We start from the raw sequence: 26,832 nt of genomic DNA on the forward strand, positions 1-26,832 counted from the left end.
CACAGCAGCAGCACGCGGGCAGGGGCGGAGAGGGAAAACAGCAACTTCGGTTTCACCTTTTAAAAAGCCCACAGTATGCTTACCACGCGAGTATGATGAGGGACAACCGCGAGAGGAGGATGAAATAGTTGTTTTAAAACAGTTGTCAGCTCGGACTCTGTCACCTTTCGTCCTGCTGTACGCGATTAACTCCTGAGCTCCCCCCGTGACATGAAAACAGTCCGCACGCGCCTGATTCCGTAGCGTTCACTTGTCATCTGCGAGCTGCCACGATGGTTAAATGTCCTGTTTAATGGTCGAGGTACGTAGACTGTGATTTTTTTCCCCAGCTGTGTCGGCTGCTTGCCTCTAAACAGACAGACTTGTTTTGTAATAGGCCTTAACGGCAGAAAGCCGTTACACCGTAACGACCTGTGAACAGTCTTTGGCGCTTAAATGAGAGTTTGTAGTGAGCGAATACTGTTTATGGTGCATGCTGTGGCGTTGCATTAATACCGGATGAGCATGCTAGTATTCTCATATGGACTAAATGTTTGCACGACATGTAGCAAGCCAATAATGACCTTGTGTTTTTTTGTGGTAAAGACTTATTGGTGCAGGCTTGTTCTTGTACGCCGTGTTTGCTGCAGTGTTCGGCCTTGTGTATTATTGCCATGTGTCACGTCAGTGTACTGACAGATTTACAGCAGTCAACCTGCAGCCTGGGCACTGCAGACCACACGCAAGCAGGGGAAAGATGTGAAGTGGACTTGTTTTTGGCTGGGTTTGCTTGTGGTATTTGCTGACATGCCACAGCATATATGTTAAGTATTAGATGTTCAGTTATAAATGTCTAAGCAGATACTTGAATTGAATATGCATAAATTATTTACATAAGGTATGGGTAAAGAGGTGCATGAAAATTATTAACCTTAACCTTATTAACCTTATAAATAAATAACTCTAATCCTAACTAAAGGGTCTGTAGCCTATTAGAGAGGGTGGTTTTTACAATAAAAGTTATTTCAGGAACTTTGTAACGCACCTCATGGTTTTCCATGAAGCGTGGAGCTTACTCAATTGTGGGGAAGATGGTTTAGCTGTCCCCACTTCTTGACTGTGTGGCATTGTAGTGCTACCAGCAAGTTTTTGGTAGATGATATTATTGAGTAATTGTTGAATTTTTGGGTTAGTTTCTGTTAAATTGTCATTGTTAGATTAATTCCCTGATTTGATGTTTACTATTCTCTGCCCTCTGATATTTTGAATAGATGCTGATTATGCATTATTATGCATCATTATGCACACTGCTTATTTCTTTTATTCCATGCATCACTTAGTACAAGTGATGCCTGCACAGACCCTGCCCATGAAAACCTTTGAAGAAACTGATCCATAACATTAACATTTAATATGTGTTTTCTTTGACCATGTTCCACTTCAGGGTTTAATGAAATTTGTCAGTGGTATATATGAAAAGTTTTAAATAATTTAAAACTATTTGTTGTCCAAACATCTGTATCCATGACTGTCACTGACCTGTTGGTACCCGAGTGGACATTTAGCTACAGATGCAACCATTCATATGTTGTACCACATCCATTTTGTATTGGCTAAATATTCAAACATAGTGTAACGAAAATTTAAAACACTTCAAATTGCCATTTGTTTCCCTAGCACAAAACGGATGGGGGATAAATATCAACAAAAACAAAACATTGACTCCCCGCTATGTACAGGAGAGTGAAAAGCTGTGTTAGTCATAAGCATTTGAGAGAGAGAGAGACTTAAACTAGAAAGCTGGCCAAATGAAATGAGTAATGATGTGAGCATAGAGATCATGGAAAAAAATGACAAGACGTGTCCTGTAAACATGCCATAACCACGTGGGCTGAATGAGCGAACAGTCACTGCCTCTGGTTTGCCTCCTTCCACCCATTTCCTGCTTGACGGTAAACAATGTGCGCTAAATCAGATGTAAATCCTCCTACTCAAGGTACATGCTTATGACTGTCTTGCTCCAAAGGAGTAACAAAGTAAGAACATGTTTAATAATGGATAACAGATGATTTGTCAGGTTAGCTAGAGTACCTGCTTTCAGTCATAAGATAAGATAAGATAAGATAGATAAGATAGAACTTTATTAATCCCTCGGGTGGGTTCCTCTGGGAAATTCGATTTCCAAAAAAAGAACAGCAACGACCGAAGTTACAGTTACAGAATTGTTATATATATATATATACACACACACACACACACACACACACACACACACACACACACACACACACACACATGTATAAATACAGAAACAAATATAAATAAAATATACAAAGGGGATAAATAGAATAAATAGGAATAAAAAATAAAAATACAAGTGAATTGCACATTTCAAGTATTGAGTCTATTGCACTGTTGACTATTTACAAAAAGTATTGCACAAGGTATTGTACAGTGAGGTGAAGAGGCACTACAGCTTAGTTGTTCCCCCCTCCTTTGTCCTCCTGTTTCCCCTCCCTCTCCCCTCCAGAGAGGAGTTAAACAGTTTGATGGCGTGTGGGACAAAGGAGTTTTTAAGTCTGTTAGTTCTTGTCTTGGGGAGAAGCAACCTGTCACTGAACAGACTCTTCTGGTTGTTTATGGCCGTGTGCAGAGGATGCCCAGCATTGTTCATAATGTCCAGCAGTTTCTTTAGTGTCCTTTTCTCTGCCACTGTCACCAGAGTGTCCAGCTTCATGCCGACCACAGAGCTAGCCCTCCTGATCAGTTTCTCCAGCCTGGATGAGTCCTTCTTTGCTGTGCTGCTCCCCCAGCACACCACAGCATAGAAAAGTACTCCAGCAACCACCGACTGGTAAAACATCCTCAGGAGCTTCCTGCAGATGTTAAAAGACCTCAGCCTCCTGAGGAAGTACAGTCGGCTTTGGGCTTTTTTATACAGGTGCTCTGTGTTGCATGACCAGTCCAGTTTATTGTCCACCCACAGCCCGAGGTACTTGTACTTGTTGACCACCTCCACCTCCTCCCCCTCTATCTGAACCGGCAGTGGACCTTCTCTGGACCTCCCGAAGTCCACAACCAGTTCCTTAGTCTTTGAGGTGTTGAGTTGCAGGTGGTTTGTGTGACTCCATGCGACAAAGTTCCTCACCAGACTTCTGTACTCCTCTTCCTGATCATCCCAGATACACCCCATGATGGCCGTGTCATCTGCAAACTTCTGAATGTGGCATAATTCAGAGTTGTAGCAGAAGTCAGAGGTGTACAGGGTGAAGAGAAGAGGGGACAGCACAGTTCCCTGTGGTGCTCCTGTGCTGCTGACCACAGTGTCAGACGTGATGTCCTTCAGCCTGACGTACTGTGGTCTGTCGGTGAGGTAGTCGGAGATCCAGGCCACCAGGCAGGGGTCCACCTCCATCCTGTTCAGTTTTTCCTGAAGCATACAGGGCCGGATAGTATTAAAGGCACTGGAAAAGTCAAGAAACAGGATCCTGACCGTGCCTTTTCCCCCATCCAGGTGTGAGTGGGCTCTGTGTAGGAGGTACAGGATGGCATCCTCCACTCCGACACCCGCCTTGTATGCAAACTGTAGTGGGTCCTGGGCATGTTGTACCTGTGGTCGGAGGAGGTTGAGGAAGAGCCGCTCTAGAGTCTTCATAAGATGTGACGTCAGTGCCACCGGTCGGAAGTCATTCAGCTCATTGGGCCGGTTCCTTTTGGGGACCGGGACGATGCAGGATGTCATGTATATATATATGTGTGTGTGTGTGTGTGTGTGTGTGTATGTAGTTTGTTCCCACATTGTACCCAGTCCCCTCTCACCCGTTTCCAAAATGCACATAGATGTCAAGCCATTATAACTATTATAGCCATTACTGGCTATTATAAATAGATGACCTCAATTGGGAAATGTACCGAGCTGTGTCTGACTGATCTACAGCACAGGACTCTGGGTTTTAATTATACTCAAGAGCTGACATCAGATCAGGGTACACAGGCAGATGTGGCACTGCTAGCAAGCTTTATCAATTTTGACTCATAAGACAGTCATGGTATTTTAATCTTTTGACATTCATATTACTTTGAAGGGACTCTTCGACATTTTGTAGTACAAAACAAAACTAAAAAAAAAAAAAACGTCCAGTGGGACAGTAGCATCTGAGCTGAGAGTCTTAAACGGAGGCCTGAGTTTAATTGGAGGGTGAGAATAAAGTTTTCTGAATATATAATTGAAAACAATTACATAAACTCAGGGATTGTGACATTTTTGTAAAAATAATTCTTAACTGTAAACTTAATGTTAACTTGCCGTTATACCAATAACGATAGTAACAGTGTAATAGTATCAGGTATTGGAGGGTGGGAGTTGAGAAGAACAGTACTGTGAGTCTTATCTGCTCCATCTTTCACTATTAAAGAAACAAACAAACAAACAAAAAAACATGTGATTTAAATTAGAGACAAGTACACCTTTGATAGAAAATGACTAAAAAAGATGACTAAAGACCCCTGGCTGTGAGGGCCAACCATGTGGAAGCATGTGATCAATGCGCAAATCATTGCCAGTGTATGCCAGTATGCCGCCTGACCCACTTTTTAGCATTCTTGGCCAAAACACAGATATGTCTCTACTGGAAGCACAGATGCCAGTGTCACTGATTGCCCCTACCCTCTCTTACTCACTGTGATGAATAATAATCTTTAAATAAATACCCTTCTTCCTTCCCCAAATTACTTTTTCAGTTTGACAAAGCACCCAACACAGGAAGTGTCCTGATGTGATGAAAATAGACCAAAATCTCCTGAAATATTTGCTATTTGCTATGGTTGGATAGATAGATCATCTTTAGTTCGTTTTTAGTTTAAATTCAATTTCCATTTATAACTGTTCATTTAGAATTTCTCTTACTTTTAAGTGAGGGCTTGTGGGAAAAGAGTGCAGGGGTGGCACACAAGTGTGAAAACCGTCTGTGGCTTCACACGTAGGGTCACTGCGGCTTTTAGCACAGTTTCCTTTTTCACTAAACACAGTTCATTGATAGCAGTGTGCATATTTTTGGCCTTTGTAATATTAATGTCAGCCTTTCCTTCCCTTTCCCCTTTTCCCTATTCCTCTCTGTCACAGAGGTGTGGAGCTGTAGCCTTCAAAAGTTGGGAGCAGAATGCCATACAGGTTCGCATGCTGGGTAAGAATGATCATTGACCCGATTCCATCAATGTGCTACGTATGCTGTAAATACAGCATATGTAGTCAGCTGTAGTCTGGTAGAAGATAGTGTTTTCAGATATTTGGTTTCAGGCTTTCACTGACCTTTGGCCGAGAATAATCTCTATGTCAAACAGGGATGCATATTTCCGCTATCTCTGTAAACTGTCTACATTGTTCAGCTCTGTGGGTTTCAATACACAATGTGTTTTTAATCTGGAAAAGTCCTACATATGCAGGACTTAGCCTGCTTAGGCCATGTTTTCAAAGGCTTTATCTTGAGAGGAGATATAGCTGTTAATCATAACTACAGTCTTAGACCTTGGGGATGAGACGATGAAGTGTAGCCACAACAGTGTGTCTAAAAATACAAATGCTGATGTCGTTTAACCCCTTACACCATGAATGTCATTGTAGCTGTTATAAAAACACAACCAGCACTATTTCTTGAAAGCTACTATATGAGACACTTTCACTGTTAAGACTCACTGTGTTATTTAACATTTTTAAAATACATATATCCTTATATCTATCAATTTATCTATCTAAATGATAGGTAATGGGTACAGGCTAGTTTAATGACTGCAGGCTATAACTAGGCAGAAGACAGACACTGTGATGAGAGTACTCTTTGGGAAACGGAAACTCAAAATTAGGAAGGGGTTCCCATTAAAGAAAATAAGACACCTGAAAGAAGTCAGTGAGTCAGGCGAGCTGATTTTTGTTCACAGCTCTGACTTTGACCCCCTTTAGTTTCACATGGTTTGTGCGGGAAATCCTTGACAATGCTTGAGTTTTACGGAGAAATGCTTGAAAACATTTGAAATTGGAATTGCACTGATATCTTTATAGGTCGCTGTTTGTTTCAGTAGTTTGCCTGAGATCAGTAAAATCATTTAGAGAAGATTTTATCTTTGTCTTTCTCAGAAAATGTAGGAGACGTTCGTCGATTATTGCATGCTGCTCTGAGCGTGTGACTGTAGTGTGATCAGCTATTCTTTTTTTTTAAGTCTGTGGGTGGGACATGACAACATGTGGGGGACACTGCAGTTTCAATGAGTGCAGGCTTGAAAAGAAATCATATTAAATTAAAGAAAGACCCAGTCTTCAAGTCTCCTTCAAAAATCTAAAGGACAGAGAGTCAGTGGTTTCCAGCCATATAAAGTGATCTTTATTAGAAAACCTACAAAACGTACACTGTTCACATCTTTTTTCCCCTTATTTTATTTTTTATATGTGCACATGTTGTGTCTATCTGATAGATAATGATTGGTTAAACCACGGCACTGTTTACCCCCTGTTAACATGTCGTGCAGAGATCTGGAAATGCATTACAATGATGCAGACGAAAGCCATATGTAGAGAGTGAGCAACTGGTTAAAATTCACTGTACGGATTACAAATGATTTCAAATGTTAAAATTTGAGTTGAATGAAATCTTAAGTATGTGTTATTAATGTTGATATAGCATTCTGCCTTAAAGGAACACCTCAGACTTGAACAGAGAGTTATAAGACACAGATATGTTTTTATTTGCTGGTGGTTTTAAATAAAAGAGGCATTTTTACTGTTCTCCTTAGGCTACAGAGATTTAGTGTTCCAATCAACCAAGCTAAAAAGAGTAACCCACGGCACAGATTTTCTTATCTGGTACAAGGTAACCTTTAATTAAAAATTAATTCAAGCTTAATTAAATATTAATTCAATAGTGCAATGTTTATGGCAGCAAGACAGACATTTATGCCAGATGTAATGTAAATGTATCATTTTCCACAAGGATGGAATGCACATAAGGTCACTGTGACCTTGACCTTTGAATACTCAGATATAATCAGGTTATGATAAAGTCCAGGTAATCACATTTCATATTTGCCAAAATTGCAGAATTTTCCTTAAGGCCGTTGCATGAATGAATGATGTGAACATATAGACAGTCCATGGGTTCAATCCTCTGAAAATGGCTGTCACTAGTCTAAGCATAATAATATTCCATGTTTAAGGGGAAATTTGTTTCTGATGTGAATATAGTAAGATTCTTGGTGCAAGCACAGAGAAATACTACAAATACAGCCAACAAGAAAATACATTTTACACAAAATACCAAATGCTGATCTAAGCTACAATGAAACAACTATATTCTCAGCACATAGCAATGATACATTTTCAATGAATTACTCTGTTCTGCATTTACTCTCACTGCCTGCTTCACACAGTTTCTCACAGTAGTGTATCTTTTATCTTAATGCTCTTTGTCTCGTGATTTCTTAGAACGAACTCCCTGCAAGTGATACGTGGCGTTCAAGGCTATGTTCCTGTCATGTGTGTGTGAGGGTGAGTGCGAGGGTGTTGAAACTTTTGTCTGCATGTGACCGTTTCTCAAGGAAACAATTCCACTGGAAAAACCAAAACTGTTAGTACTGCATCCTCCAAATGAAGTGCATGTAAAGAGGAGCACATGCTATATCTAACTGGCTTACATTCACTGAAATTCATTCAGATTAATAGATTTCAGCAGCCACAGAAATACATATATTTTCAGTAATGTAGCAGGTGATAACAAATAACAGATACTTCCATGTGAAAGTTCATTTTTCCTGCAGAAACAGAGCTTCTAACATCTTAGGGAGCTAGTCACACTAAAATACTAACAACAATATCTACATCAATTTTAGCTGTCATTATGATCTAGTTTTCTGCTTTTATCACATTTTTATCTCACTGTTATGGTTCTGAAAAGCTGGATGGATAAACTCAGCGTTAACAGAGACAACTGATAACCAGCAACCTTGTGATCTCATTTATCAAGGATGCTCAGTGTTGGGCTTCAATGCTGAGGAGCTTCATCAGCCTTGGTTCCTTATGAGAACCAGACTACATTTCAGTGGGTTTGAGAACTGAATATTCTGTTATTTAGTAAAAGAAAGTCGTGACAGGCAGAATTTATAGGCTGCATTTGTGAGTCATCAGTGAATTTCATGTAATAAGTCTTTCCAAAGGCAATGACAACAGTGTTTCTGCAGTTTTGCCATTGCCAGCTTTTTAGGTCCAGCACAAGCAATTTGCAGTGGAAATCCAGGTCTTTAATGGTTGAAAAGACATAAAACAGAGAGGTTTGAACTTGTCTTGAAGTACAAGTCTCTGCTACAATTGGGCCAATAAAATCAATTAGGCTAGAGAAGGGACACAGTTGCATGATGCATAATGGTTGTATGAGATAAAAGAATGAATTAGGCTTAAGGTAGAATTGATCGAACAGAGGATTGCAGAGAGTTAGCTTTAGTTTAGGGACATTAGCTAGCGGATTTAAAAATTACTTCATTTTAATTTTGAAAACTGACCATTTTCTTTTAACATTTCTAAAACATGAAAATCTTCTAAGAATTTAAAGGGGTTTGGGTTGTTTGTTTTTTTTCTCAAATCTTCTTCTGCCACTCTCAAAAACCCTTGCTGTGTTTTGGCCCAGGGCTGGTTAGTCACCTATACTGAAGAATTCAGAGCCAATAAATCACAGCAAATCCACCCAAGTGTTCCTGTGCCAGTGAGGCCTTAATGAATGGTGACTCACAGCATGCACCTCGTTTTACCCCCGAGCAGAAGAAGTTTATAATTGTATTCTGTTGAATCCTGCTCCTGTGGCATTGTTACTGAGTCAGTGCACCTGGGAACAGGGCATTAGTAAAAAAAGAGCTTGTATGCATAAGAGTTAAATAAACTATGCGCCCGTAGAGGTGGGAATCTTAAAATAGCTCCTGATATGCTGATGACGCAGATTGCAAACTCTTTCAGGTGATCTGTCCACTTAGTTGTAATATTCACTGTCAATACAGTGTGCTGATTAGAAAATGCAATATGTAATAGGCTGCAGTGATAGGTGGCTTGCTCTTTGTGGTAACAGAGACTTTGGCAGTCAATATTCTGCCAAAGTAATCAGTGACAACTTCCCTCTGTTCTGTGTTTAAATATTTATTAGCACCAAGTCCTGTGCCATACAAATCCCATCCCAACTTCTTAAGTTTTCCCAAAGTAAATAAATAAATAATTTTAAAAAGTTTTTAATGTCAGAGTTGATGATTTAAAGAAAAAAAAAAAAAAAAAAAAAAAAAAAAAAAGAAAGATCTCCCACTCTGGAGACTGAACCTTGTAAAATGACACAAAAATTACTGCATAAGCATAAGCTAAAAAGTTGGTCCAGCGTTCCATGGCCACGACAAACACTGCATGGTTTCTCCTGGATCTGAGGTTTAGCTAACAGATGGACTCCTCTTTGGTACCGTGAGTGACCTCAGTGCCCCCTCGTCCCCCTAATTTTGCTTCCTTTATAGAAGCTATGTCAGTGGGATTGAAGAAATCCTAAAATTATTCCTTCCACATCCTGACTATAGCCTAAGTTGACATCACCTCGCATTTTGTCCGAATTTCTTCAAGGCTGATCAAAAGTCGTGCTCACCAAAGATCTCCGCTCCTGAGTTTTTGCTTCAACTACTACCAGAGCCACACTTGGCCTGCAAGTACCTACGAGCTGCCTTCAGACACCCACAAGCTAACCAAGCCCAATAGGATTGCTTCTCCAGCCTAATGGCTCACTTCACCACTGATGTCCACCGTCTGGTTGAGTTTACTACCTCTATTTATGTTATTGTAATTTTCAATATCTCTCTTTGCTTTAATTTTTTTTTAAGTAATTTGATGCATTGGAAGTTGAATGGACATTATTTAATATTAGTAGTATTTTCTATTGTTTCCATCCAACAATGATGCATATAATTGAAAAAAACTGTAGGCCTGTAGTGAGTTCTTATAGTCTTGTCTGCCTTTAAATGCTAAATTTGTAAAAAATAGACTTAATGTTTTGAACTACCGTTGTTGTGAAAATGAATTCGGGGGACTGATGCGTCTGTGTATATATCCTAAATTCACCTCAAACAGCTTTGGTCTCACTATTCTCACCATGTGACAGAAGCTGTGAACCGAAGCTCGACGGTGTTTCCCACAATCCTATTGGTCTGTTATTGGGCTAGTAGGCAGAGAGAGACGGTGTGTGAGCGAGCTTAGAGAGGGGGAAGGAGGGGCTTTTAGACTCCACAACAAGGTTGGCGCGAGTGAGATTGAAGAGGGAAGAGAGAATGCGGCAGAAGGAAGAACCAGACTGTCAGTGGCTCTGGGACAGAGGGATACGCAACGATTCTCTTCTCTTGTTTTTTGGCTTTTCACGGCACCTCACTTTTTGTTTCTTTTTTGTCACTCCTCACCTCTATGCTCTCATTCTTTCTGTTCGACTGACTTTCCTTTTACTGATACCGTGTCTCCCTGCAGTCTCTCTTACACTGTCCTACATCTAGACAACTCCTTCATCCTCACCCATGGCTACCTGACAGTGAGCTTCTCCTTCTGCCTTCCCTCTTCTTCTCCCTCTTTCTTTGTCAACACCACCATATTTTCTCACCCTCTCCTCTGTTTCAGCCTCTGTTTGAGTTTGATATTTTTTGGTGCACCTGTCATCCATCCTTCTATCCCTGCGTGGTATCAAAATGCCTGTCCTAGAGGGACTCTGGGGCCCAGATCTCAGGATGCGGGACACCGGTCTTGATGTTGGGGTCTGTCCAGAGGAGCCTCCTGATTCTCCAGTTTGGGGTCCCCTCAGGACTCCTCCTGTTACATGTGGTGGCCTCTCCCTAGCCCTGGAGCTACCAGCTCTTATACGGCAACTCAGAGCAGCGTGGAGAGCACGCAAGGGAGGCTCTCAGGGGCCAGAGAGAAATCAAGCAAGTCCTTGGGTGGAATCAGGAAAGGAGCAGGAAGAAGAGATAAAGCTGGACACAGAAAACAGGAGTGCACGTGTGGAAGGTAATGCGTCCAAGTTTGAGAGAGACAAATTTCATACGTCTCAGTTTCACCCATTAGCACTGAAATTAGTTTAAGGTCTTGTTTTTTTGTGGTTTTGCAAATGCATTTCATTTTTTTTATTTAAATATTGAGCTTCTGAGTCCGTGCCATGTTTTCACTGTTAACAAGACAGATTTGACAGATTGTCTCTGACAAGCACTCCTCGGGCCGTATGCTTACATGCGCGTGTGGTCGTACGCCACGCAGGTCGAAATGCGGTTCAGAATAGTTCAGACAGCTGAGCAGAGTAGACAGTGAAATGAGGGATTTGGGCTGTAAAGCCAGAGGGTCCATTAAATAAAGCTGTGTTACCATCTGTGAGCTGCAGCTGTCCGTGTGACATCATCAATCAAGCCTATGTCTCTTACTAACGAAGTTCAGCATCAACCGCAAATAAGGACAATGTGTTTTATATTTAACAATCACAGTAATAAAGCATTGGAAAGTTGCACAGCATCAGTTGCATAGCATCATTATCACATAGGATGTGATTCCAAAAACTTACGTTGACTGAGTATTTATTGAATATTTATTTTTGACATTTAGAAGTGTTTTCGGCTCGATCTCGGGCTTCTTCTACGATACCTTCAGTTTGTCTTATCAGTGTTTAGTGAGACTTAACCTTTTAAGGAAAATTAATAGGTTTGAAGTCTGACGGCAACTGGAAAATATTTTTATAATAATCTGATGATTAAAATTGGAACAGCGTGGATTTTTAATAATGAATCGATGATTCATAATGTGGGGAATTACCTTTGCTGACTCAAGCAAGGGGGAAATGGAGAAATACTGTTTTCTGTCGGTGACTTTCCCTGTGATGACCTCATACATGCGACGATTTCTTAATGAGGGCGAATGGCTGTCTGCGCACTGTTTGATATCAGCACATACAAATGTGTGGAGACACTGCTGATAAGTTGTCAGTGGTGATTGTGAGTCATTGTGACATTTACTGTAGCAAGGGCTTAAAGAAAGCGTCACAAAGCACAGATGGATAGTTTTTAAAAAACACAATAAACTTTCATCCTGTGGTTTTGGATGTCAGTCTTAGCAAGACAATGAAGTAGAAGTGCACATACTCATAAAAAAAATAAAAGAATGGTAGCATTACCAGTGGGTTTTTACTGTATCTGGTCAGTGTGTTTACTGTATTTATCTGTGTATCCAGATAAAGCAGCAGCTGTTGGTGGAAGAAAACATCATCTCCCCCTTTGTGTTTAAAATGTGTTTTTCCTTTTGTTGTTGTTGTTTTTTGTTTTGCTTTTTTTGGGGGGGGGGGGGGGGGGGGGGGGTTGCTGTCATATGCTGGCACTGCATATGACAGCAATGCATGTGTTAAAATTTCAGAACAGCCCCAAAGTACAGTTTGTGCCACAAACACCCACAGATTCATGGAAGCCAAGTGAATGTATTCCTGTCAGTTCCCCTGTGTCTGCTCGCGTGAGTGGGCGCTATGTGGCAATTGTGCCATCTTGTTTTTGTATTTGGAATCAGGGATTTAACCTCATTTACAAGCGTGCATGTGCACAACAGCATGGTTTGCGTGACGAGGCGCATGTGCGTCGCCGCTTCTTTAATAAAACACCTCCCGACTGATTCACGTTTTCATCTGAAATGACCCAGTTTTGCGCATAGTGGAATCAATGACCTATTTTACCACACGGAGTTAAAGGAAGAGAGAGAGAGAAAGAGGGATGGAGAAGAGGAGCAGGTGGTGATGGAAATGATGGCTCATATTGAGAAGGGATGGGGTGTAGTTGTTGAACGGGAACGAAGGATGAGGGCACTAATGGAGAGGGAGGAGGATGTGCAAAAAGATGCCAAAAATTAGGGAAGAAAATGAAAACTTGGAATGATGTGAATGAAAAATACTGCAGCTTGAATAGAGGGAGAGAGAGGTGGGGGTGGAATTGGTGTGATTGTGTTTGTCTGAGTTAGAAGGAGGATGATCTGTGACTGCGGTGTTTTTCCAGAAGATGTATTTCCTCCTCTCCTCGCGCATCAGAACACAGGATTAAGAGCAAAGAGGCCTTCCCCTTATTCTCCTTTTATTGCAAAAACTAGGCCAGTGGGACCCCTCTGCCTTCTTTAGCAGGCTGAGTCACTTCCCCGCTGCACTTGTTTTTGTTTTTTTTACATGTATAAATCAGGATTTATAACATTTGTGCCATATGTTTTTTCCTGCAAAGCACACATACACACACACATGCAAACACAACATCTACCTGCAAACTCCAACGCTTTGGCAGCTTAAACTTGCATAGCAAGATCTGGCAACTCGAGGGCGTTACCACAGTGACTCAAACCCCATTAACAGGTAGTTCAGTTGCTTTTAGCATCTCCTAAGCAAGACTCAAAGAGGTGATGTGATTTGGCAACCTTAGGGATATAATACGCTCCAGTTCCCCACAACTGACGTGTAAATTATTCAGTATACCCATAGCTTATTCAAGTGCAAATTTTATCTGTGTGCATGTTGGCTGTGACTTAGGACCTAGTTCTTTTGTGTCTCCTCTCTGGCCTCAGAGTGTGTGAATTGCAAAGTGCTAAACAGAGGAAGTATTAGGAGTCTCTGTTTAGCTTTTGTGCTCCTTCTCCATCAGATAGATGCTCGAACCACAAGGAAAACCCAGAAGGGGACCTCTCAGGCTATTCAAGACTGTGGATGAGCGTTCACACAGTTTGCTGAAACACTCGATTCCTTTCAGGAGAAAATTTGCTGTTTGAAATCCATTGGCATTTATCAATATGTTCCCCAGAAAACATTTGTCAGCTGTGTAAACAGTGGAAATCAAGACATTAGGCTGATAAAACAAAACTTTTCAGAGAAGGAACAAAAACAAGACTCCGGCTCTTCAAAGAAATCAATTTTTTTATAATAGAAAAGAAAAAAGTTCAGGTCTTTCAATTAATCTCTGGTTGTAAGACAAACCTGACATTTGATTCAGATTAAAACCAATTGAAACCATCAGTTTCAGCTACACACACACACAGACACACACACAAAGTTTAGGCAATAACAATCTGATAAAGGCAAAGTGTTAGTGTGATCCATTACAGCTGGAAGGTGGCATGAAATCCATTTTCCTCTGGCAAACCCGGATGAGATGCATGATGTCCTGGTTCTTCTGTGTCATCAAGGATCCTCTTGTTTCACGGGGGCTGATCTGAATCTGAATCCATGAGGCTGATTATCTTGACTATCTACTTTAAGTACAACACTGTTCCCAAAACCCTTCTGGCTGCTCTGTTTTTTGTTCTTTGTAAAGTTTTATTTTGCTGTTTTCACTGCTTTGAGGCATTGTAAACCCACACAGGTTTTTGTTTGTATCATCTCTGCTAAGCACATTGAGTGTACTTACAATGAAATGTCTTATATAAATAAAATTGCCATTGCCGTCAGCCCCTTGTTTGCTCTCATTCCGTCTCCGCGCTTCCTCTTGAAACGTTGACTTATTATTCATGGGGTATGTGTGCCACTAAAAGCCACCACAAAAATATAATCCCAAATCTTTCTTTCTTTATTCATGTTTCTCGGTTACACCCCCTCTGTCTTTCTTTCTTCTCTCCATCTAGCTGATGGCAGGCTGAACACTGGTCATGCTGGTGTGCTGCTGGCTGAGAGACGAGGCTCTTACCCATTGATTGATCTGCGAATTTTAAAAAGTAAGTCTCCTCATTTAAAAAAAAAAAAAATACATGTAAAAAACTATTCTCCTTTATACTTCTTGGAAAATGAAATTTTCTTGGAACAACAATAAACTGTATTTGATTGTTTCTGTATTTCAGTCTAATATTAACACCTACTAAAAGGTACAACAGTGAAATTTAAGTCAAACAGTCAAGATTTAATTGAAGGGCAAACTTTCAGTTTTCATTCAAAGGGTTTAACAAATGTAAATTAATTAAAACTTTGTTTGCAAATCACACACAATATAAGGATTGTTTTTAATACTTGGGTGAAAATCAGCCCATGACTGCCTGAAGTGTAGAACCCATGAGCATCATCAGATACTGTGTTTCATCACTTGAGATGCTCTTCCGGGCTTTTAATGCAGCCACCTTCAGTTGCTGCTTGTTTCCGGGTTTTTCTGCCTTCAGGTTTGTATTTAGTAACTGAAAAGCCTCTCTGTTGTGTTGAGATCAGGTGACTGACTTGGCCATTGAAGAGTATCTTATTTTGCTGCCTTGAGAAACTCTTGGGTTGTTTTTGGAGTTTGCTTTGGGTCATGATCTGGTTGCACTGTGAAGCTCTGTCTGATCAGTTATGCAACATTTGGCTTATTCTGAGCAGAGAGTGTAGCCTTGTACACTTCACAATTCATCCTGCTGCTTCTATCATGCAGTCACATCATCAATAAACACCATCCAGCCATACATGCCTATGCCATAACATTACCTCCACCATGTTTGACAGATGATGTGGTATGCTCCGGATCATGAGCTGTTCCTCTCCTTCTCCATACTTTTCTCTTCCCATCATTCTGGTGCAAGGTTTCACCTGTCAGATTCTTTTTTCTTTTCCGAACTGTGAAAACTCTTTGAGGTAGGGCTGTGCGATATGACCAAAATCTCATATCCCGAAATAAGAATTCTATTTTCCCGATAACGTTATAAATCACAAAAATTTTACATTTCCTGTAAATTCTGTGAATCTCAGGCAGCTCGACTTGCGTGAAGTGTTTCCAGCTGCGCGTCCTTCACCCTGAGTCGAGGGTTTTAACCGATGCATGAAACTATATATTTTTAGACATAAGTTGTATTTATTACACGGCGTGCTGCGGGTTGCCTGTTCTAACGTTTGAGTCTAAGGTTTATTTTTTAGCACCTGGCGGCTGTTTTTTTACTTCTCATCCGTAAATAATCTGCTCTTTCACGTGATTCTGTTTATTTTGAAAAGTCTCAACAGGATCTTGAGCTTTATTGTGAAAAGTTTATGTGGAACATAAACAAGCGGACACGCGAAGGTGTTACCGTCGTTGTTGCTAACCACAACGCATAAAAACAGGCGCTTGTCCGTCAGTAGTGTGGTTATATTACATATAAGAGAAAGAGAGAACTTTAAGAAATTAATATAGCCACTACAGTGACCATCAGAACGATGAAAAAATATTGTCGTAAACAGTCTAATCTTGCCTTGTTGTTCTTGAGTGTTTACCAGTGATTTGCACCTTGTTGTGAACAATGATACACCTCCTCCAGAGGTGTGTTCATGACTTGGTTAGATGTTGTAAAGTTGTTTTTCTGAACCATGTAAATGATTGTATCGTCATCCACTTTAACTGTCTTCTGTGGTCTTTCAGGTCTTCGAGTGTTACTTAACTGGTATTCCTTCGTTTTAAGAATGTACCAGATTGTAGATTTAGCCACTCCTAAAGTTTTTGCTCCTTCTGTGATAAGTTTGTTTTATCAGCCTAATGTTGGCTCTCTCACTTACCCTGATCTCTTTGAATCATCTCCAGATATTGTCTGTATCATTTGGGAACAGGCCTCATCTGTCCATGAAACTGCTTGTCAGTCAATTGTTATGTATTATTGTAGGGTCTACCTTACAATATAAAGCACCTTGAGGCGACTGTTGTTGTGATTTGGTGCTGTATAAATAAAATTGAATTGAATTGAATTAAATTATTTTTGACCCCTCTTTAACTGTGTTAAAGAGTGGCTGTAAGTCATAAACAATTAATGCACAATTTTTTTTAACCCCCTTATCTTAAAGCAGAAAGTCTGCACTTTAATCACATCTATTTTTTCTTTCTTTGATTTAAAATCCACTGATGTTGTTCACAGAGGCCAAGCAGTCTCTTTGTTCAAAACAGTTACCTAACTGTACATCAGTGTGAAGCAGTGTTAGTCGTGTCAACCTAAGAAAGTGCTCAAATTTCTTAGTTTTTTTTTCTTGTTACATAACAATTACAAAATACTATCCTTGTAAACCACAAAGGCCTTCTAGAAAAGACTGTCTGACATTCCCCCCTCCCTTTTTTTTGGCTTTTTACTAAGCTGTTTATTTCAGCTATAAATACATTTAATGACTAACAACACATGGTAAAAACAAACAAACAGTTTTTATGAGTGCTTCTGATTTTAACATATACCGGTATATATTTCTCTTGTTTTACTGGCATCAGGTTGGATGTGATAGGCTACTACTGCCAGATGGTGGCAGCAATGTGCCTGTAAGCAGTTTACTGAGCATGATGAAACAATAACAAGAAGAAAAAAAACAAAGCAGTAAAACATGTGTGCCACTGTGAAATTAGATGCTACTGTATAAACAGGAGAAACATGCAAAGCCAGAGACAACCACAGCTTTCATGAAGGAGGTTCAGTGCAAACTCATATCACAAGTCTACCACAACTATGCACAGTCATTTGAGCAGGGGTGGAAGAGGGGATTTTCAAAGAGTAGGCAAATACCTCCTGGTGAATAAATTATTTTTGAAATTCCCACCCTTTGTAATGATGGGGTTTTACCTAAAATATTTCTCTTCTTGGTTTCTGTGACAGAACAACATACCATTTAAATCCTGTAGGTCACCCATTTGTGTAGAAAACGTGTTTCAGCTATTCACACAACATGCATTTTCTTTCTTTTTGTAATTTAAGCCAGTGCCCAACAGGGGGAGGTAGAGACCGTCACCAGGAGAAAGGTGAAGCGTCTCCTGAGCTTCCAGAGATACTGCCACGCCTCTAGGTTGCTGAGGGGGTTAGTTCCTCACACCCCCAGGTCCTTACACTTGCTTGATGATGACTACCTGGGACAAGCTGCTGTGAGAAAACACACAGACATATTCATATGCAGTCAAAGCCATACACATATTCCCAACAGATAAAGTCTGACAATTTTCTTTCTTTCTTTCTTTCTTTCTAGCACATGCTATCAAAAGTAGGCACATGGAACTTTGACATTTTCCTCTTCGATCGTCTTACAAACGGTGAGGTGATTTATTATTAAATTGGTTATTTTCATAAACTTTTTTGACCCCCACCTACAGGATACAATCCACCATCACTCTATGCATGCTTCCAGCACAAACACTGTATAAAGTTATTCCATATGAAATGTAAAACGTGATTTATTTATTTTTTTAACTTGGTGGACTTACTGATCTGAGTTATATGAATTCTTTTGAATGTCAATGTTGTGTGCTTTAGGTAACAGCCTGGTGACGCTGATGTGCCATCTCTTCAATGTCTATGATCTCATTCACCACTTTCAGCTGGATATGGTCAAACTTAACAGGTTTCTTGGTAAGCTGCAATAAAGTGTTCATAGTTTTTTTAAGCTTCCGACTTAAGGAATTCTTTCTCAGCTTTAAAACACTGCTGTCCTTACACATAATTATTTCTCCTGCCTCCATAGAAACATTACTTACTATGAAGTGCGCCTGCACTGTTATTTTGGCAGGACTGAAAGCTGAGAAGGAAAACTCCCAATTGCTTTTTACTCAACCAGTAAATCATTACAAAAGAGACTCTGAGCACTAACAACAAATCTGGGCAAAGTGATAGTCCGCACATTCCTGTAGTAAGTGAATATTAACCCAGTAACCATAGCAAGCTAAATGGTACCTCATAGACACTGCAGAGTAACAATGAGCTACGTGTTGTTATGGCAACAGAGCACACAGTCAACATCGTTTTGTAATTTCACACAGCAGAGGAAAGAAACACAATCTATGGTTCAAGTATAAATGAATTTTTGCACGATGGAAATGACATTGAATGCCCCGCCAAAATACTATCTGTCTACCTATCACCTGCCAGCTTCCTAGTACTGTGCAAGTCAGTGTGATGTCTGATTGTGCTGGGCGTAATGTAAAGATAATGCAGGAAGTAGTGTGGTAAAATCACAACAAACAAGTATTTATTATTTTCTGTAGTGAGATTATGTCTTAAACTGATCATATCCAGTGCCAGCTGACCCGATTCAGACATTGTCTGGACTTTGTGTGCGTAAACTGATCGCAGTAAAGACATTTCAAGTCATCAGAATTTTATAAAACTAATTAGCCATTTATAGGACTTGTTAAGGAGTAAACACATCACCCGCTGTGTTCACTCCTTCTGAATCAAACTCTGGTTCTTTTTCTATCGCGGTGCAGTTTGCTTGTGCAGGTGTGAATGTGGTTATCACACCATGGTGTGACTATGATCCAAGCTATGAGGATTCAGCTCCCACATACCAAGAGACCATTAATAATTGACATATGAAACTATCTAGCACATATATTTGTTTCGCAGGCCGGACGTGACACCCTTGGACCAGGGTAAACAAACTGTTGGTGTGAAAACACCCTTAAAATCAAATGGAGATTGAAACAGTCAAAACAGTAGTGCAGGTCAGTGGTGTGAAAGTCGTGTTTCACAGGGTTTGGCCTTGTGTTTTTCCTTGCTAGGCATGGTGCAGGAGGACTACCACTCCCAAAATCCCTATCACAATGCTGTTCATGCTGCTGATGTTACTCAAGCCATGTACTGCTACCTAAGGGAGCCCAAGGTAATGAATAATACTGTATTCACACACACGCGCTCTGCCTCTCTCTATCTGTCATACTCACACTGTAAGACCTCACCAGGCTAAGCTTCTCCTTGACATATTCTATTAGCTTTGTTCCCTCTGGGATAATTCCCGCTCACTTAGACTCAACGACACATCAATCCATAGCTCTGAGAACTCTCCAAAGCCCTCTGACCAGATTAAGCTTCTCTGCATCTTTCCCTTTTTTCAGTAATTGCTTTTGTGTCCTCTTTTGCTCTGTGAAGTGCTTTGTGATGCTTCTATTTCGGTAAAAGCCCTGAATGAAATTCAGTCAGCACACGCACCAGTGTGTCATAGACAACAAACATTCCTTTATAAGAACAGGCCTGGAGGTCAATATTCTATGATTACATGCTATGGCACACATCTAGGCTTTAACTGCAAGTACTTTAAATGGCATGATACACAATTTGTTTTCTCCAGCAGGTAATATTTGTAGGCTGTGCTATGAAAGTTAGAGGTGCTTTATACCACATTCAGATCTACTGAATGAGTAAAGCACAAGAATCACAGACCAAAACGCTCACATTATGTAGACGCACACACACATATTTTATCTACAGTCTGAGAAGCTGTTTTTAAAAGTGCTACAGTCATCAGCCCACATAAAATATTTAAAAAACAAACATATTACGGTGTGCCCCCACAATGCCAACAAGTGCATTTTCTTTCTTGCCTTCTCTTTTGAATGATTCTAGTTGAGTGAATTTATAAAATACATATTTTAGCCTGGTTTTCTGAAAATTGGTGTCACTTTGGCATGCAGACTGGAGCAGCCAGAGATCAAACTACCGAGCTTCCAATTAGTGGATGATCTGCCCTACCTCCTAAACTACAGCTGGTGTAGCCAGTAGCTACTTAAACACGCAGATACTGTTTGTTTTTGGTTTTTTTATGCCACTGCATGAATGTTTAAAATCTCATACACAGCCTCTTTTGTAAGTACCAACTGTAAAAACAGACCCAAGAAGTGGCAGTAATAAGAAAACTGGGCACTTGTCAGACTTAGTATTATTCTCCAAAGAACACGTGTCTTTTCACAATCAAGCAAACAAGCTTTCTTTAAAATTTCTTTAAAATGAGTCCAAGTCTTCCTCCTGTGTAAAGAACAAACATTGCTGTGTTGTAGCTGGCAGAGCATCTGAGTCCTCTGGACATATTCCTGGGTCTGATGGCAGCAGCTGCCCATGACGTGGACCATCCTGGAGTCAACCAGCCCTTCCTCATCAAGACCAGACACCACCTGGCATCCCTCTACCAGGTACACACCAGTTTGCAGATGGATGTCAGCGTGTGGATGAAGGGCCTTGTGTCTCGGCCTGTTTGAAACACAGTTTGGTTTTTATTTGTCCTGTCTAGAACACATCTGTGCTGGAGAGTCACCACTGGAGATCTACTGTGGGCATGCTGCGAGAGTCGGGACTGCTGTCCCACCTGCCTGCTGACATGTCGTAAGAACACACAAACACGAATACAGCATAGCAGGCTGATTTGGATATTTGAAAGTGTTACTGTAAAATTTCATTTGTTTAAATGGACAATATGCAGGCTTAAGCTTTAACTTGCACAATATAATGGCTCTAAAATGTAAATCCATCTGTGTTTGGACTGAGAGCCTCACGTCCACTATGTAAGTCTTTTGGAGGGAAGTATTCTAGTACTACTTTATACAATTAAAGCATTTTTGCTACTCTTGTTTCTTTGCACCATGAGTCTTTGAGCCTTCACAAGAAGGTCAGAGGTCAGTCTCGGTATGTGAGCGCCAACCAAGGAGCTCTCCATGTAGGACGTTATTGTAAAAACAGTTGTTGCTCGGTTACAGGTGGAGTTGAAAGTTTATGTTTTGCTGTTTCATCTTGGTGACGCTTCCCTCTTTTCTGCAGGCGAGACATTGAACAGCGGTTGGGCTCTCTCATCCTGGCTACAGACATAAACAGACAAAATGAGTTCCTAATGACCTTCAGAGAACATCTGGACAACCAGGACCTGGATCTTCAGCTGGCTTCACACAGACACTTTATACTGCAGGTATAGTGCACCGTCTCCATTTCTCACAGCAATTCTTCCTGTGACTTCAGCTTCATTATAAGCTGAATTTGAATGAAAACCTTCTCTACATTTACCGTATATGTGCATTTCTTTCAATCTGCAAACCTGCAGATTGCACTCAAGTGTGCAGATATCTGTAATCCATGTCGGGTTTGGGAGCTAAGCAGGCAGTGGAGCGAGCGGGTGTGTGAGGAATTCTACAGACAGGGTGAGAGGATGTCTTATCTCAATTTATGTCAAGGTTTTCTCAAATGATCAGTGACATGATCAGTTCATACTTTTACTAATATTCAGTGTTAAAACCAAATGTGCATTTCTTCAAAATACCATTTCATTGTTTAATAACAGCAATACTCTTTCTGTCTTGCAAAGCAATTAAAAAATTCAAGCAAAACTCAATATTGATGTAAAAAAGAAAAAGAAATAGGACATCTCTAAATGTGAGATCAATTAAATGTGTGTTGTTTTATCATAAATGTATTCAATTTAGCCACCACTACCTACTAGTTATGCAGAGATGTCATTTTTGCAAATAAAGACATCACTGTGTTTGAAGTCTATACACAGTATTTTGTTTTTTAACAGAGATTAACATCTGTATCTCTCTTCATTATGTCTTATATCTGTTTTCTGAGTTCTGGCATTTAACCTGCAGGTGACCTGGAGAAGAAGTTTGACCTAGAGATCAGTCCTCTCTGCAACCAACAGTCTGACTCTGTCCCAGCCATTCAGATAGGTGAGTACTAGAGTGCACTTACAGACACACAACTGCACTTCATAAGGGCTCTCTGTGTACAATAAAAAGAAAGCACAACCCCTTTAATTCTAAGGTTTTATATATCAAGAGTTAATACAGTTTATCTGATCAACTACAAAACATCAAATATTTCACTGTGTCATTAATTGTTAAACAAAAACTAAGCCAAAAAGGAAGAAGCGGTTTGCAAAGGGCTAAGTATATCTTTACTGCTTCCACAGAAAACTATTAAAAAAAACCCAAGAGCTACATCTCAGACTCTATAGGCCTCAGTTAGCATGTGAGATGTTAAAGTTCATGACAGTTCAGTCAGAAAAAGACTAAACAAGTTTGGCTTGTTTGGAAGGGTTGCCAGGAGAAAATGAAACACAGCACACTCATATCAGCAAGGAGGTGGAGGGGTGATGATTTGGGCTTGTTTTTCCAGCCAAAGGACTCGGGCACCTTGGAGTCACTGAAACAACGATGAGCTCCTCTGTATACCAATTCTATAGTCAGCTAAAGCTGGGCTAAAACTGAATCGTGCAACTTTTCAGTGATCCCCAGCTCAGCAGCAAATCTACAACAGAATGGCTGAAAAAGAAACAAATTAAGATGTTACCCAGTAAAAGTCCAGACCTGTGGCAGGACCTTAATAAATGAATGGCGACAAACCTTAATAGCCAAAAGCACTATTGTAAAGAAGAGCGAGCCAAAATTCCCCCACGGTGATGTGGCAGACTGATAAAGTCACACAGAAAAAAAATTATTGTTGTTCTATAAGATACTGAATCACCCTGCGTTTGCATTTTGGCTTAGCTTTGTTAAATCAATAATGACGGTGTAATATGTCATGGTTTTTTTTCGTCTCAGGTTGTATTTACCTACATTTAAGACCTGGTGATGGCTAGATTTTTCTTTTATTGTGTACTAATACGGAAATACTTAGAATCAAAAGGGAGCGCGCTTTCTTTTCGCCCTGTTCGCGAATGCCGTACCGTGTGTACCTAACAGAAGATGTCTGTGTGTTTTAAGGTTTTATTTCCTACATTGTGGAGCCCTTGTTTGAGGAGTGGCACCGCTTCACTGAGCCCAGCCTGCTCAGCCAAACAATGCTAGATCACCTGCACAAGAACAAAGCTAACTGGAGCAGCTTACGATGTGCTCACACACCTTCAGATGTGCAAGGCCGCTCCCAAGCTGAGGAGCCTGAAGGAGAAGTTGGAGAGGGAGCAGACATCCCTTAATCTCCCTCCTCTTTCACGGGGTGTTTCATCTTCCTTTATAAATGGAGGAAAGGAGTGTTTTCAACTCCCCTGTTGTGTCCTCCAGGGTGTTTGCTCCCACAGCCTTTTGTCCACGGCTCTGAAAGTGGGAGCACTGGGTTGGGTTGGATACGTGAGAAATGGGTCCCTCTGCAGGAGCAAAGGATTGTAGCGCTGCAGGAATGATGAAAATGGAGGGAGATTTTCACAGTTACGCAGTCAGGATGGATGATCTTAGTAAATTAATGCAAATTTTGACAAAGTCATGCCTTGCTTAATAACCTGTTGATAATATTTGCTTCAAATTAACTGAGGAAAGTGGGAACAGAATGAAAAGTCTGGCAGAAGAGGATGAGTGAAGACAAATGTTAGTGTGTGACTGTGCAATGCTACTCGGAGAGTTTTTTAAAAAGCCAAAATTATATACAAATCAGCTGGACGGTGGTGGAATCATGATGTAAAATAGATGAAAAAATAGGTGGAATATATAAATATATCAAATATACTATGCTTTTTAAACATTTAGACAGTATATATTAAGCTCTTTACTTTTTCCTCATTTTGTACTGCTTGAACTCCTGTTGGATGCTTTTTCAATCAAGTGTCTCACTTGTCTACTTTTCACTGAAGTGCGTTTTTAACTAAAAGCACTAAGTTGGTATGTCAAGGTACAGTAAACTGTAACATGTATTCTGTTTTAACCTGAAAGAGTGACCCAGATAATAAATACCCTTTCTGACTTATACGCACACACACACACACATACACAAAAGTGTCATCAGCCGCTAGATGCTGAACACTGACCGTCAGGTGGATGCTTGTTTTTGTGACTCGAGCTCGCTCGCCGAACGCAAACGAGAGCCATTTTTAACAAAAAACAACCAGTTTGTCTTCATGCAATGTTACGCTGTGTAAATACTGTGATATACAACCTCAGCACTTCACATGCCAAAATCTCAGCAATGTGTTCATCTACTTACAGGGTATGGTCACTCTTTGTAACAACTTTATAGGTGCATTTATTTCTAACCTCACTTTATAAGCATATACAACAAAGCCTTAACAGCAACTTGGTCTGTCTGTGAAGCATATTGTGTAAGGAGTTTTGTTTTTTGGAGAAGCTTTTTTACAGTGTATGCCTGTTTTTCTTCAGCCATACCAGCATATACTGAAACACACGCACAGTGCTGTAGCAGCTTGTTTCCTGATTGATCTTTCACCCGCTATCGGGGTCAGATTAGGTCGTACAACGGATAAACAAGGCCAAGGTGCCCATATACCGTTATGACACATCATCTCACTGCTTTGTTACCTCTCTCAGACTTTTGTACTTGGTACAGTATCCTGTCTTAGTGTATGCCATGAAGAGACTTGGGCCAATTAGTAACTGCAAATACCTCTTAATTCATATTTATTCTGCAGTGTTACAGAGAAGTATATGCCATACTTACTAAAAATCTATATGGTTTAAATGGTGTTTATAATATGTATTATGTCAATGGTGAGAGTCATCCATAGAAATTAAAATGTGTGTAAATACTGGTTGGTCCAATTACCAAACACACTGCTGTTAAACAGTCTATTTTTTAGCACTCTGCTCTGGTTCTATACAGTTTGGGTTGTCACATGTATGCAGTGTTTACAGATGCCCGGGTTTTCCTGAGCTACAAAGGAGCTTTACGATTCCACCGACCCAGCCGACACGCAGTATATTCTGTACACAATGGTTCTACAGCATAATTAAAGCTCCAGTAATGACATGTTCACAGAAAGTGTAAGATTAATGACGTTTCTATGATGTCTTTTTTTTTCTAAAGCTGCGCTAGCTGTGTTTTAATGTGCAATAAAGTTAAAAGTCACTGGCCGAGTTGTATGAAAAAGGCCGTATTCATATCTGTAGCTCTGGTTATTAATGGGTAAATTATTAACGTGTCTTCACTGTAGCACTCTGTTGGCTTTGCTCAGACTCGCACTGTTGTTTGGCGTGCGCTCCTATGTCACTGTTATCACCTGTGAAAAGGTTTCATTACTGCATTGGCGCACACTGGCCTGTTTGATTGCATGTAGTGACAGCAGAGAAAGTTTACCGACTAATTCAGCCTCGTTTTCATTTGTGAGTTCTGCTCCCTTTGCCGAGAGCAAATCTGTTTTGTTTTTTACCATTAATACCGAGTGAAAAAACATATAAATATGCTACCTGAACAGTATTGAATTCTGAAGTCACACGTTACTGCCATACTGTAGACCCAGTCCAGACAGAAGGCCTCAGACTGCCTTGTATTCAAATACCTCTCAGAATTAGCACTGATACAGGGTAACTGAGCCATACTGACTTTACTTACTATTATATGTACTGTATGTCTATATGCCAGAGTAATTATAGTATCTACATTACCATAAATATATCTCACGAAAAAGAAGTCTGTGAATTTATATTTTGATTCTCTAAAATAACAGTCGCACCCAGCTGTTTTTTATACCTTATACATAGCATATACTCGTAGAACAACATGTTACAGAATCCTCTGATTTACGTCCTCTGAGGGTATTCTGCAATCAGCAATAACCGACTAACTGTTTGCAAATAACAAAGAAATTTAATGCCGCAACAGATTTTAATCTCACCAATAATCAAATGTCCTTCATTGCGTATAGTGCAGTAACTTAATGATTTCTAGAGAAAGTGAACGCAGTGCTTAAGACTTCAATATATAAGCTCCATTTTCAGTTCTTCTAGTACTCCTCATACTTTAGCTTAAAGTTCCCGGTCAGTTTCTGACTGTGAAATCTGGATCTTTTCCTATTGCATGCTCTTCATCTGCAAAAGGAGTCTTCTCAGTTTTAATTGTTCATATTTCTGTGTGCTACCTTATGGACTATTATTATTACTACAGTGCATAATTATTAGCACAGCAGCTGAATTAAACAGAATATTTTTTGAATGAAACCTTTCACATAAAGCTCTCGATATCCTGTATCACTAATAGAGGGAACTGGAAATTAAAGAGCTGTTTGCACTATGTCTGTCATGCAGTCTAAACAAGAAAAGAGTCTCTATATGGAAAGGTGGGGTGTCTGACGGGTCCTCTGACTGCTCGACTGTACATTTGTGTTCTGACAACCACCCTCTGAGCACCGTGAACAATATAATAAAAGATTTTCAATAACCATA

General features: G+C 40.2%; 1 protein-coding gene across 4 annotated transcripts; it reads left to right on the plus strand.

Moving 5' to 3' along the window:
* LOC101486166 (3',5'-cyclic-AMP phosphodiesterase 7B) lies at window positions 1-26,832 on the plus strand. 4 transcript variants are annotated; one of them, XM_076873810.1, is made up of 14 exons: window positions 1-301; window positions 5,102-5,162; window positions 7,451-7,513; window positions 14,642-14,731; window positions 17,675-17,838; window positions 17,940-18,003; window positions 18,224-18,319; window positions 19,468-19,568; window positions 20,740-20,871; window positions 20,970-21,061; window positions 21,494-21,632; window positions 21,765-21,867; window positions 22,315-22,395; window positions 23,431-26,832. In XM_076873810.1, the coding sequence occupies exons 3-14, from the start codon at window positions 7,489-7,491 to the stop codon at window positions 23,640-23,642; spliced, it is 1,299 nt and encodes a 432-aa protein (XP_076729925.1). In that variant the 5' UTR covers window positions 1-301; window positions 5,102-5,162; window positions 7,451-7,488; the 3' UTR covers window positions 23,643-26,832. The 4 variants fall into 4 exon arrangements, with proteins under 4 accessions (XP_076729925.1, XP_076729924.1, XP_004541999.1 ...); XM_076873809.1 differs by lacking the exon at window positions 7,451-7,513; XM_004541942.6 differs by lacking the exons at window positions 1-301; window positions 5,102-5,162; window positions 7,451-7,513 and adding an exon at window positions 9,608-11,026 and having other exon boundaries at window positions 21,494-21,638; window positions 21,771-21,867.

Source organism: Maylandia zebra, linkage group LG15, assembly GCF_041146795.1.
Source record: "Maylandia zebra isolate NMK-2024a linkage group LG15, Mzebra_GT3a, whole genome shotgun sequence".
In the NCBI taxonomy this organism is placed as follows: Eukaryota; Metazoa; Chordata; class Actinopteri; order Cichliformes; family Cichlidae; genus Maylandia; species Maylandia zebra.

Coding starts and splice junctions, on each gene's coding strand:
- LOC101486166 (XM_004541942.6), top strand. CDS start 10,711: ATGCCTGTCCTAGAGGGACTCTGGGGCCCAGATCTCAGGATGCGGGAC. Junction 18,004..18,223: donor CTTCGATCGTCTTACAAACG/GTGAGGTGATTT, acceptor TGTGTGCTTTAG/GTAACAGCCTGGTGACGCTG. Junction 21,868..22,314: donor TGAGGAATTCTACAGACAGG/GTGAGAGGATGT, acceptor TTTAACCTGCAG/GTGACCTGGAGAAGAAGTTT.